At 39.5% G+C, this 12,418-nt stretch overlaps 1 protein-coding gene across 1 annotated transcript; it reads right to left on the minus strand.

Moving 5' to 3' along the window:
- Positions 1-2,873: 2,873 nt before the first annotated feature.
- Positions 2,874-5,546, minus strand: LOC110464220. Its single transcript, XM_021519321.1, has 2 exons — positions 5,319-5,546; positions 2,874-3,908 (listed from the first exon to the last, which is right to left on the minus strand). The coding sequence occupies exons 1-2, from the start codon at positions 5,544-5,546 to the stop codon at positions 2,874-2,876; spliced, it is 1,263 nt and encodes a 420-aa protein (XP_021374996.1).
- Between the last annotated feature and the right edge of the window lie 6,872 nt (positions 5,547-12,418).

A 12,418-nucleotide genomic window follows, 5' to 3' on the forward strand; every position in this document is an offset into this window, starting at 1 on the left:
GACATTGGGTTCATTCTACACAATCTTCCCAAGAATAATAATTTTCTAATGTCTAAATATGCCTCAATAGAGGTCCAACCAGGTAAGGATGTACACATGTCTGTTCTGGTTCTTTTTTCAAAACCTTGAATACGTTTAACAATAAAATGTTGTGCTCTTTCTAACATTATTATTTCGGTTTTTGTCAATTGCCAAAGCTCGCACCCGTATAAGGCGGGCACTACACGCAGGCATCTTGCACACAGGGGAGGCCGTCCTTAAATAATCATAGCTGTTGATAGGACATTAAACAATACTAAACCAAACCAAAATACACAATGTACAGCATGTACACAAACATCGATAACCGAGATGGTCTTAAAGCTGTAGCGCAAACATTCTTAGATAATCCATGCCCGGACAGACCAGATTTAGAAATTCTAGAACTACTCAAATCAGGACTAACTAAAAATGATTTTGAATTCAACGGACAGTGGTATCTTCAAGTCTCAGGAACAGCAATGGGTAAAAAATTCGCCCCAAGTTATGCCAACATTTTTATGGCCCAATTCGAAAAAGAAGCCTTAAATAAATGCGACAACAAACCGCTAATCTATGTCAGATTTCTGGACGATATCTTTATCATTTGGACTCACACCAGAGAAAAATTTGATGATTTTTTCAACATTTTAAATAACCACCATCCGTGTATTAAACTCAAAGCCACGATTAGTGAAGAATCAATTGATTTCCTCGACACCACAATTTTCAAAGGTCCGGAGTTTAACACTACAGGCAAACTCGACATCAAAGTGTATTTCAAACCTACGGACACTCACCAACTGCTACACAAAAAATCTTTTCATCCCAAACATTCATTCAAGGGAATCATAAAATCGCAAATACTTCGTTTTCATCGCATTTGTACGCAAGAATCGGATTTCAATACAGCAGTCCACATCTTGTTCAAAGCTCTTAGGAATAGAAATTATTCTTACAGATTTCTTCGTAAAATCAAAGGAGAGACCTTGGCAGAAATCAACCCGCCTATAAAACACACGACCAAACCTTGTCTCAGTAAGCGCTGTGCGACTTGTCCATTTACCAAAACAACCACTTCTTTTGTCAGCTCTAATAACTCTAGTGCTCATTATATTTCGGAAAACCTGAATTGCGGATCCAGAAATGTCATTTATCTGATAACTTGTACCAATTGTAGGATGCAATATGTAGGACAAACCACACTAACTCTTAGAGAGAGATTCACATGCCATCGCTTTGACATAATACACGCCAAAGACAAACCAGTTTCAAACCATTTTAACCAAATTAACCACACTCTAAAAGATGTTTCCATAATTCCAATTGAGAGAGTTCCCAATTCGGACCAACTAGACGATAGGGAACAATTTTGGATGAATAAACTTCAAACCCTAAAACCTAACGGTATTAATGAAAAAGCCATTTCGAACCAAATTCTCCCCTTTGTCATTACCTACAATAGGACAGCCCAAACAGCGAGCCACAAGGTAAGAAAACATTACGTAGACTTAAGAACAAAGTTACCAGAAGTATTCAAATCTAAACTAGTTACAGCCTACCGTAAAAACAAAAGTTTTCAAGACCTGTTAGTTCGTAGCCAACTTAAAGCAGCAATATAAACACTTAGGCCAGTGCACAGGGATTAAACCCTAATCCTTAACCTTAATCCTTACACCTAACCCTAACTTAGAAGGACGACACAGCTGTATGATACAGTGTAATTGACTTTGGGCATAAAGGTGCAATCATCTGTCAGTGTGTTACGTTCATCCTTTATGGCAAAGAGTGCCATCAATTTGAATATTCCGTCTTTTCGTATTGCAGAGTTATCTGCTCTTGTAAGCAGGTATTGATTGTTACGTCATTTGTTTATGTGAGAAAATTACGTCGTTTTCTCAAAAAATGATGACGTTACTCTCACAAAAAAATGACGTAACAATCAATACCTGCTATCAAGAGCAGATACGAAAAAACGGAATATCCACTGTCGTTATCATAAATAAAATAATTACTCAGACCCTTTATACATTTATGCAGAGTGATTTCATATAAATCACACATGTGCAATGGACTTATGGATGTTTAAGTTTAAAATTTTAGTACTTATAAATATATAAACAACAAGAAAAAAAACATATCTAAGTTACAGGGGTCGAACTCAGGACCCACACACTGCTAAACCTACACTTTTTTTAAAGACATTGTCATCGAGGAGTTAGTTATACACATCATTAAAATGAAAGACGAATACCTTGACAGTGGCAGTAATTCTAAACCAAAAGGTACTGTTTCTCGGCTGTTGCTGGCGAACCCTTCATCTTATATGTGCAGAAATGCACTTTATAAACAAAAGGGCATTGAAAAATCAGTAACAAACCTTTATAGATGAATGTAAAGTCTCGACGTCAACACTCAATGTGTGTGTGTCAACAATGAAGAAGATTGGTTTCCAACAGTAAAGTCAAATCCGTGTGAATCAATGTTAAACAGTTTTCTCAAAAGAGAAAAAACAACTACGTAACACTCCAAGAAAGCAGCTGGTACCCCTCTACTCTATCGACCACAGGAGATGGTAAAATGTTTCTCGTGAATATGAAAATAGCAAAATCCTTCAGCTTTGCGGCTTATATCACCGGCTTCCAGACACCGGTTCACTACCGCCTTGATATGCTTGATACATATATTGATTCAGTGTTTAAGAAATGTGATGTCCACGCGGCAGACAAGTATCGACCGTTGTCACTAACGAGTGTTACACAAACACAGTTTGCTTACCTGGACAGGCATGACTTACTTAGCATCTCTTAGTCACGGTCTCCAAGGAGGTTTTGCATGCAAGTCTTGCTGAAACACTACGAAATAAGAATGCTATCGACATTTCGCAAAAAGTGTACGTCATTATTACGAACTACTTGATTGAAGGATCCCTGTCCCTCTGCACTGAGGTCATTACGAACTACTTGATTGAAGGATCCCTGTCCCTCTGCACTGAGGTTATTACAAACTACTTGATTGAAGGATCCCAGTCCCTCTGCACCGAAGTTATTACGAACTACTTGATTGAAGGACCCCTGTCCCTCTGCACAGAGGTTATTACGAACTACTTGATTGAAGAATCCCTGTCCCTCTGCACTGAGGTTATTACGAACTACTTGATTTAAGAATCCCTGTACCTCTGCACTGAGGTTATTACGAACTACTTGATTGATGGATCCCTGTCCCTCGGCACTGAGGTTATTACGAACTACTTGATTGAAGAATCCCTGTCCCTCTGCACTGAGGTTATTACGAACTACGTGATTGAAGGATCCCTGTCCCTCGGCACTGAGGTTATTACGAACTACTTGATTTAAGAATCCCTGTACCTCTGCACTGAGGTTATTACGAACTACTTGATTGAAGGATCCCTGTCCCTCTGCACTGAGGTTATTACAAACTACCTGATTGAAGGACCCCTGTCCCTCTGCACCGAGGTTATTACGAACTACTTGATTGAAGGATCCCAGTCCCTCTGCACCGAAGTTATTACGAAATACTTGATTGAAGGATCCCTGTCCCTCTGCACTGAGGTTATTACGAACTACTTGATTGAAGGATCCCTGTCCCTCTGCACTGAGGTTATTACAAACTACCTGATTGAAGGATCCCTGTCCCTCTGCACCGAGGTTATTACGAACTACTTGATTGAAGGATCCCTGTCCCTCTGCACTGAGGTTATTACGAACTACTTGATTGAAGGATCCCTGTCCCTCTGCACCGAAGTTATTACGAAATACTTGATTGAAGGATCCTTGCCCCTTTGCACCGAGGTTATTACGAACTACTTGATTGAATGATCCCTTTCCCTCTGCACTGAGGTTATTACGAACTACTTGATTGAAGGATCCCTATGTAAATAAGATCATGAATTTCTCAATTACTTAGCTAAAGAGCGAATCAGAAACATATAGTTTATTGGACTTTCTATCAAAAATGGTAACGAGAAATTCTAGCTTGACGAGTTGATAGTTTTAGTTTTATTGGGTTAAGCGCCCAGCCGCTAGCAAATGGCATTGATGGACGTATCTCCACGTGCTTACAGTATGCGCGTATGTATGTTATGTTGGCTGGAAGCGGTATGTCGGTGTATTTGCCTCTTTTTGCGATTTCGCGGGTTTGATGCCAACTTTAGAGTTATACTTCACTGACAAACACGTTCAATACAGCTTCCCCTTCTCCGGCACGCATATACACACAGGCAAGCATACACGACAGTCACGGAGGCACGTCCTGAAATGATCTTAGCTATCAATAGGATGTTAAATCCCGTTCAACCAACTCAGTGTTCCACCTGTCATAGTATACCGACAAAGTTCCTGTTGAGGTTACCCTAATTCCTGAGCATTTACCAGGACATCCTACCTATATTCCTTTTAAGGTAATAGGATTGTGTCACCATTTCTCAGTATTTATTTTTTTTAATTTTATATTGCTTTGAAGTTAAGAAAATTTTCTGCCCCCCAAAAAATATAGGTTGTCAGAATTTTAAGGATTTTAAATGGAATTTTATGTAAAAAGGATTGAATTTTGAAAAAAATGAAAGGCACGATTTATTGCAAAATAATGTCAATAAAAATGTGACTGGCATAGATTAGCATTGGATTAATGTATATCAATTTAAAAAATGCTGAAATTGTGTAATATTAATTATTTATAGACGATTAAATAAACACATGGAAGAGTAGCCGATTTCGTGAAGTACACAAAAATGGACACTTGTGACTCATTGATAAAAAAAAAAAAAAAAAAAATGAATTAATGCCTTGACTGCTATGAAATACTTTAATACTGAGAGAACACATTGTTCTGTCACTAATAAACATTCAATATTCATCAGTTTAATATTGAACATTAGAATATGCGGAAATTGTGATACTGTCTCCCTACGTTGGATTTTCAACTAGGGATGTACTTCCTATTTCCGTTTATAAATACACTCCTACGACCTTAATGACTTTGGTATCTCCTGGCCTGCAGACAGAATCCATTGCGTTCCTCACTTTGGCGAACGTACAATTTTATAACTTTATACTAAGGTCAAAGGTAAGGTATTGCCAAGCAATGCGCGAGGAAACACAAGATTGTTAGGAAGAAGAAAGAAAAAATATAAAGATCTCAAACGTTGCATTTGGTGCCGATGACTTATTTTTCGATAGCGAATCACCAATTCTGCAGGGGGTTTTCTGTTCTCCATCGAATTCCTGCAGAAGTTAAGTCGGTAGGGAAACAGGTAGGATTTCACTAGGATGACAGAATACCCTCTGAGAAAGAACTTGTCCCGAGTATTCCAAGGGGTAGCAGACATAGCTGTAGAACAAGACTGCGTTTTTGTCGATATTTTCCGGGCGCCATGTTGGGCGCCAGATGTAACAGGAAAGGAAAATGCAACGATCAAACTGGTTTACGAACCGGGGACTGTAGATGGACGCTCCAGGCAGCTGCGCTACCAAGTCGATGGCGATCGTCCCACTCCAGTTTCGCTTCATTTACGCCATGATTCATTTGACCCGTTTTCCTCACATGCCGTATAAACAAGCTACCATTGAAGTAAAATGGTTGCTCTAGTTATCACATGTGTACTCTGTGCCCTCATCCTTACGGCAGTGGAAACGTCCATGTACACGCCATTGTTCCTATGACACATATTGACTAGATTGGAAACTCGGATGGAATCATCTGTACCGGTGATATCAGAGGAATGTTAGGATTAAAGATTGAAGTTAATCCTGCTGTGACGTAACGGTAAAATTAACCGTGTTTGATTGGTACAGGTTTTTGATAGTAATGAAGGAACTGATTCTACAGTTTATTTGCCTTGCAAATGGTCCTTTTTGATATCTAGAACTTATCAAAGAAATAACCGCAAGCAATTGTTTCTGTCATGAGAAAATCCACGGTTCTAGGTAACAATATGGTAAGTAATGATTTCTCTGATTATGTCGCATTTAATGACAAGGTTTTTTACCGATGAATGCTGGTCATATAGGCGTATCTGACCGCCAAGCTACGAAATGGATCCCCATGCATCAGATACGCGGTGTGTCTCCTGGAGATCAAAGCTATCAAATGATTGCTGTATAGTATCATAAATAATTGATCTCATCGATTCTACCTTCAATAACGGAACGTAACAGTCCTTAAAAATGGTAGTTTTTATTCCCTGCTTAACGTTCGGCATTAAAGATAATGGCAATCACTGGTCCACTTGCTCTCACTTGCTTGGACCAACATACCCTGTCTCCAGCACACATACGCGCATGCATGCTTACACAACACACATGGTGGCATGTCTCTAAATGACCTTAACTGTTATAGGACTTTATCAAAATAAAGCCTCCAGGACACAAACGCATATATGATAAACAAGAAGGAACGATTATGTTTTGTGCAGTTCATCTCCAAATTCCCAATAAAGTCCCGCAACCTTTATTTTTAACACGATGGTTTATTAACGATAAAGTCATGTCAGAAAATATGTTTCGAATGCACAATTTTAGTTTTTGGCAATGATACGGGGATTCATAAGAAAATCTTATTTGTATTAGCTTATTTTTCTTTATTTAAAGAAGAACCTTACGAAGATTAGTTGTTAATCCTGTAACAGAACTGTGTCATTATATCTGGGTTATGATACCTGTGTGAGCGGAGATGACCTGCGTCATTATATCAGGGTTATGATACCTGGGGCATTATATCTGGGTTATGATACATGTGTTAGCGGAGATGACCTGTGTCATTATATCTGGGGTATGATACATGTGTGAGCGGGGATGACCTGTGTCATTACATCTGGGTTATGATAACTGTGTCATTATATCAGGGTTATGATACCTGGGGCATTATATCTGGGTTATGATACATGTGTGATCGGAGATGACCTGTGTCATTATATCAGGGTTATGATACCTGTGTCATTATATCTGGGTTATGATACCTGTGTGAGCGGAGATGACCTGTGTCATTATATCAGGGTTATGATACCTGTGTCATTATATCTGGGTTATGATACATGTGTGAGCGGAGATGACCTGTGTCATTACATCTGGGTTATGATAACTGTGTCATTGTATCTGGGTTATGATAACTGTGTCATTATATCAGGGTTATGATACCTGTGTGAGTGGAGATTAGTTGTTAATCCTGTAACAGAACTGTATCATTATATCTGGGTTATGATACCCGTGTGAGCGGAGATTAGTTGTTAATCCTGTAATAGACCTGTGTCATCATATCTGGGTTATGATACCCGTGTGAGCGGGGATTAATTGTTAATCCTGTAACAGACCTGTTTCATTAGATTTGGGTTATAATTCCTGTGTCATTATATCTGGGTTATGATACCTGTGTGAGCGGAAATTAGTTGTTAATCCTGTAACAAATCTGTTTCATTATATTTGGGTTATAATACCTGTGTGAGCGGAGATGACATGTGTCATTATATATGGGTTATGATACATGTGTGAGCGGAGATGACTTGTGTCATTATATCTGGGTTATGATACCTGTGTGAGCGGAGATGACCTGTGTCATTATATCTGGGTGACCTGTGTCGTGTGAGCGGAGATTAGTTGTTAATCCTGTAACAAATCTGTTTCATTATATCTGGGTTATAATACCTGTGTGAGCGGAGATGACATGTGTCATTATATCTGGATTATGATACCTGTGTCATTATATCTGGGTTATAATACATGTGTCATTATATCTGGGTTATGATACCTGTGTGAGCGGAGATGACTTGTGTCATTATATCTGGGTTATGATACCTGTGTGATTATATCTGGGTTATGATACCTGTGTGAGCGGAGATGACTTGTGTCATTATATCAGGGTTATGATATCTGTGTGAGCGGAGATGACTTGTGTCATTATATCTGGGTTATGATACCTGTGTGAGCGGAGATGACCTGTGTCATTATATCTGGGTTATGATACCTGTGTGAGCGGAGATGACTTGTGTCATTATATCTGGGTTATGATACCTGTGTGAGCGGAGATGACTTGTGTCATTATATCTGGGTTATGATACCTGTGTGAGCGGAGATGACTTGTGTCATTATATCTGGGTTATGATACCTGTGTGAGCGGAGATGACTTGTGTCATTATATCTGGGTTATGATACCTGTGTGAGCGGAGATGACCTGTGTCATTATATCTGGGTTATGATACCTGTGTGAGCGGAGATGACTTGTGTCATTATATCAGGGTTATGATATCTGTGTGAGCGGAGATGACTTGTGTCATTATATCTGGGTTATGATAACTGTGTGAGCGGAGATGACCTGTGTCATTATATCTGGGTTATGATACCTGTGTGAGCGGAGATGACTTGTGTCATTATATCTGGGTTATGATACCTGTGTGAGCGGAGATGACCTGTGTCATTATATCTGGGTTATGATACCTGTGTGAGCGGAGATGACTTGTGTCATTATATCTGGGTTATGATACCTGTGTGAGCGGAGATGACTTGTGTCATTATATCTGGGTTATGATACCTGTGTGAGCGGAGATGACTTGTGTCATTATATCTGGGTTATGATACCTGTGTGAGCGGAGATGACTTGTGTCATTATATCTGGGTTATGATACCTGTGTGAGCGGAGATGACTTGTGTCATTATATCTGGGTTATGATACCTGTGTGAGCGGAGATGACCTGTGTCATTATATCTGGGTTATGATACCTGTGTGAGCGGAGATGACCTGTGTCATTATATCTGGGTTATGATACCTGTGTGAGCGGAGATGACTTGTGTCATTATATCTGGGTTATGATACCTGTGTGAGCGGAGATGACCTGTGTCATTATATCTGGGTTATGATACCTGTGTGAGCGGAGATGACTTGTGTCATTATATCTGGGTTATGATACCTGTGTGAGCGGAGATGACCTGTGTCATTATATCTGGGTTATGATACCTGTGTGAGCGGAGATGACTTGTGTCATTATATCTGGGTTATGATACCTGTGTGAGCGGAGATGACCTGTGTCATTATATCTGGGTTATGATACCTGTGTGAGCGGAGATGACTTGTGTCATTATATCTGGGTTATGATACCTGTGTGAGCGGAGATGACCTGTGTCATTATATCTGGGTTATGATACCTGTGTGAGCGGAGATGACTTGTGTCATTATATCTGGGTTATGATACCTGTGTGAGCGGAGATGACCTGTGTCATTATATCTGGGTTATGATACCTGTGTGAGCGGAGATGACTTGTGTCATTATATCTGGGTTATGATACCTGTGTGAGCGGAGATGACCTGTGTCATTATATCTGGGTTATGATACCTGTGTGAGCGGAGATGACTTGTGTCATTATATCTGGGTTATGATACCTGTGTGAGCGGAGATGACCTGTGTCATTATATCTGGGTTATGATACCTGTGTGAGCGGAGATGACTTGTGTCATTATATCTGGGTTATGATACCTGTGTGAGCGGAGATGACCTGTGTCATTATATCTGGGTTATGATACCTGTGTGAGCGGAGATGACTTGTGTCATTATATCTGGGTTATGATACCTGTGTGAGCGGAGATGACCTGTGTCATTATATCTGGGTTATGATACCTGTGTGAGCGGAGATGACTTGTGTCATTATATCTGGGTTATGATACCTGTGTGAGCGGAGATGACCTGTGTCATTATATCTGGGTTATGATACCTGTGTGAGCGGAGATGACTTGTGTCATTATATCTGGGTTATGATACCTGTGTGAGCGGAGATGACCTGTGTCATTATATCTGGGTTATGATACCTGTGTGAGCGGAGATGACTTGTGTCATTATATCTGGGTTATGATACCTGTGTGAGCGGAGATGACCTGTGTCATTATATCTGGGTTATGATACCTGTGTGAGCGGAGATGACTTGTGTCATTATATCTGGGTTATGATACCTGTGTGAGCGGAGATGACCTGTGTCATTATATCTGGGTTATGATACCTGTGTGAGCGGAGATGACTTGTGTCATTATATCTGGGTTATGATACCTGTGTGAGCGGAGATGACCTGTGTCATTATATCTGGGTTATGATACCTGTGTGAGCGGAGATGACTTGTGTCATTATATCTGGGTTATGATACCTGTGTGAGCGGAGATGACCTGTGTCATTATATCTGGGTTATGATACCTGTGTGAGCGGAGATGACTTGTGTCATTATATCTGGGTTATGATACCTGTGTGAGCGGAGATGACCTGTGTCATTATATCTGGGTTATGATACCTGTGTGAGCGGAGATGACTTGTGTCATTATATCTGGGTTATGATACCTGTGTGAGCGGAGATGACCTGTGTCATTATATCTGGGTTATGATACCTGTGTGAGCGGAGATGACTTGTGTCATTATATCTGGGTTATGATACCTGTGTGAGCGGAGATGACCTGTGTCATTATATCAGGGTTATGATACCTGTGTGAGCGGAGATGACCTGTGTCATTATATATGGGTTATGATAACTGTGTCATTATATCTGGGAGATGATAACTGTGTCATTATATCTGGGTTATGATACCTGTGTGAGCGGAGATGACCTGTGTCATTATATCTGGGTTATGATAACTGTGTCATTATATCTGGGTGATGATAACTGTGTCATTATATCTGGGTTATGATACCTGTGTGAGTGGAGATGACTTGTGTCATTATATCTGGGTTATGATACCTGTGTGAGTGGAGATGACTTGTTTCATTATATCTGGGTTATGATACCTGTGTGAGCGGAGATGACCTGTGTCATTATATCTGGGTTATGATAACTGTGTCATTATATCTTGGTTATGATAACTGTGTCATTATATCTGGGTTATGATACCTGTGTGAGCGGAGATGACTTGTTTCATTATATCCGGGTTATGATACCTGTGTGAGCGGAGATGACCTGTGTCATGATATCTGGGTTATGATACCTGTGTGAGCGGAGATGACTTGTGTCATTATATCTGGGTTATGATACCTGCGTGAGCGGAGATGACCTGTGTCATTACATCTGGGTTATGATACCTGTGTCATTATATCTGGGTTATGTAACCTGTGTCATTATATCAGGGTTATGATATCTGTGTGAGCGGAGATGACCTGTGTCATTATATCTGGGTTATGATACCTGTGTGAGCGGAGATGACCTGTGTCATTATATCTGGGTTATGATACCTGTGTGAGCGGAGATGACCTGCAGCTATGTGTACTAGTAATTCATAGTTATAAAGTTACGACCTCGTTATTTCTAAATGGGAGAATTATTATTAAATATGTATTTGTGATATCGAGTTGTCCAGTGGCCTCTACTGATATACTTCTCTCAGAGTTGATTTCCTTTCGATTATCCTATAGATCACTATAGATCTATACTGACTTCCCAGCCTTGGTTTCGAGGGGGTCCCTGGTGTCTTTCCCATTCATTTTGGTTCAGTTCCGTTTCTTTTAATCCCGAAAGTCTCCCTGTTTTGATATATTTTTCCAATATAACATTACTTAATGAACATATTCATGCTTGTGTTGATCCGTCTCTGATTATTGAATTATCTCCCTTTGATAATTTTGCAGGAGGTTATACACAGAACAAGTTACAGGATTAACAATTAATCTCCGATCACACAGGTATCATAACCCAGATATAATGACACTGGTCTGTTACAGGATTAACAACTAATCTCCACTCACACAGGTATCATAACCCAGATATAATGACACACACAGGTATCATAACCCAGAGCAATTTTAAGAACTTCATTCCAGTATGATTAAGTTCCTTTTTGAAAATATCTGTTCACAGTTCTGTAAAGTCTATTTCAGTTGTGTCCAATGTTGTGACGACAGAAGGTTCCTACGCATATACGACTGGTGCTTTATTTATCTGAGGAAGAAGTTGATTGTGTGAAGTTGGTAAGAGGATCCAGAGTTTAATTTTGTCATCAGCGAAAGAGAGGAAACGATGTGTTGTATCAATCCTATGTGATGTAAGGAATGAAGAATACAAGTGATTGTTAACGAAGTCACGGTATGCTGACTTATCTATCTAGTAAATGTTCCTGATGTACAATTTACTTTGGCACTGTTATAGAAAAAAAAAAAAAAATATGTATAAATATCAATATTATATATGTTGCTTATAGTATTAATAATACCGATATTCCATTGTTAAATGGACCCTGACGTTCATCTTTTTATATTTTTTGTAAAGTTCTTTTGGAATTTTTTAAAATCGTTTAAGCCAATAAGACCACATTTATTCCCCTCCATCGAACTTCAGACATGTACTGTATCCTCAAGCGCACGATGTTCAGACCGGAAACAACGTATCTACTGCAATGAAAAATATATATACATTATAGATAATATATG

Source organism: Mizuhopecten yessoensis, unplaced genomic scaffold (genome assembly GCF_002113885.1).
Source record: "Mizuhopecten yessoensis strain PY_sf001 unplaced genomic scaffold, ASM211388v2 scaffold10973, whole genome shotgun sequence".
NCBI classification, from domain to species: Eukaryota; Metazoa; Mollusca; class Bivalvia; order Pectinida; family Pectinidae; genus Mizuhopecten; species Mizuhopecten yessoensis.

What these genes read in the sequence shown, in the direction of transcription:
- LOC110464220 (XM_021519321.1), bottom strand. Translation starts at nt 5,546, where the DNA reads ATGAAGCGAAACTGGAGTGGGACGATCGCCATCGACTTGGTAGCGCAG. An exon ending in GACAAGTTCTTTCTCAGAGG is followed by an intron (nt 3,909 to 5,318) that starts GTATTCTGTCAT and finishes TTATTTACATAG; the next exon opens with GGATCCTTCAATCAAGTAGT.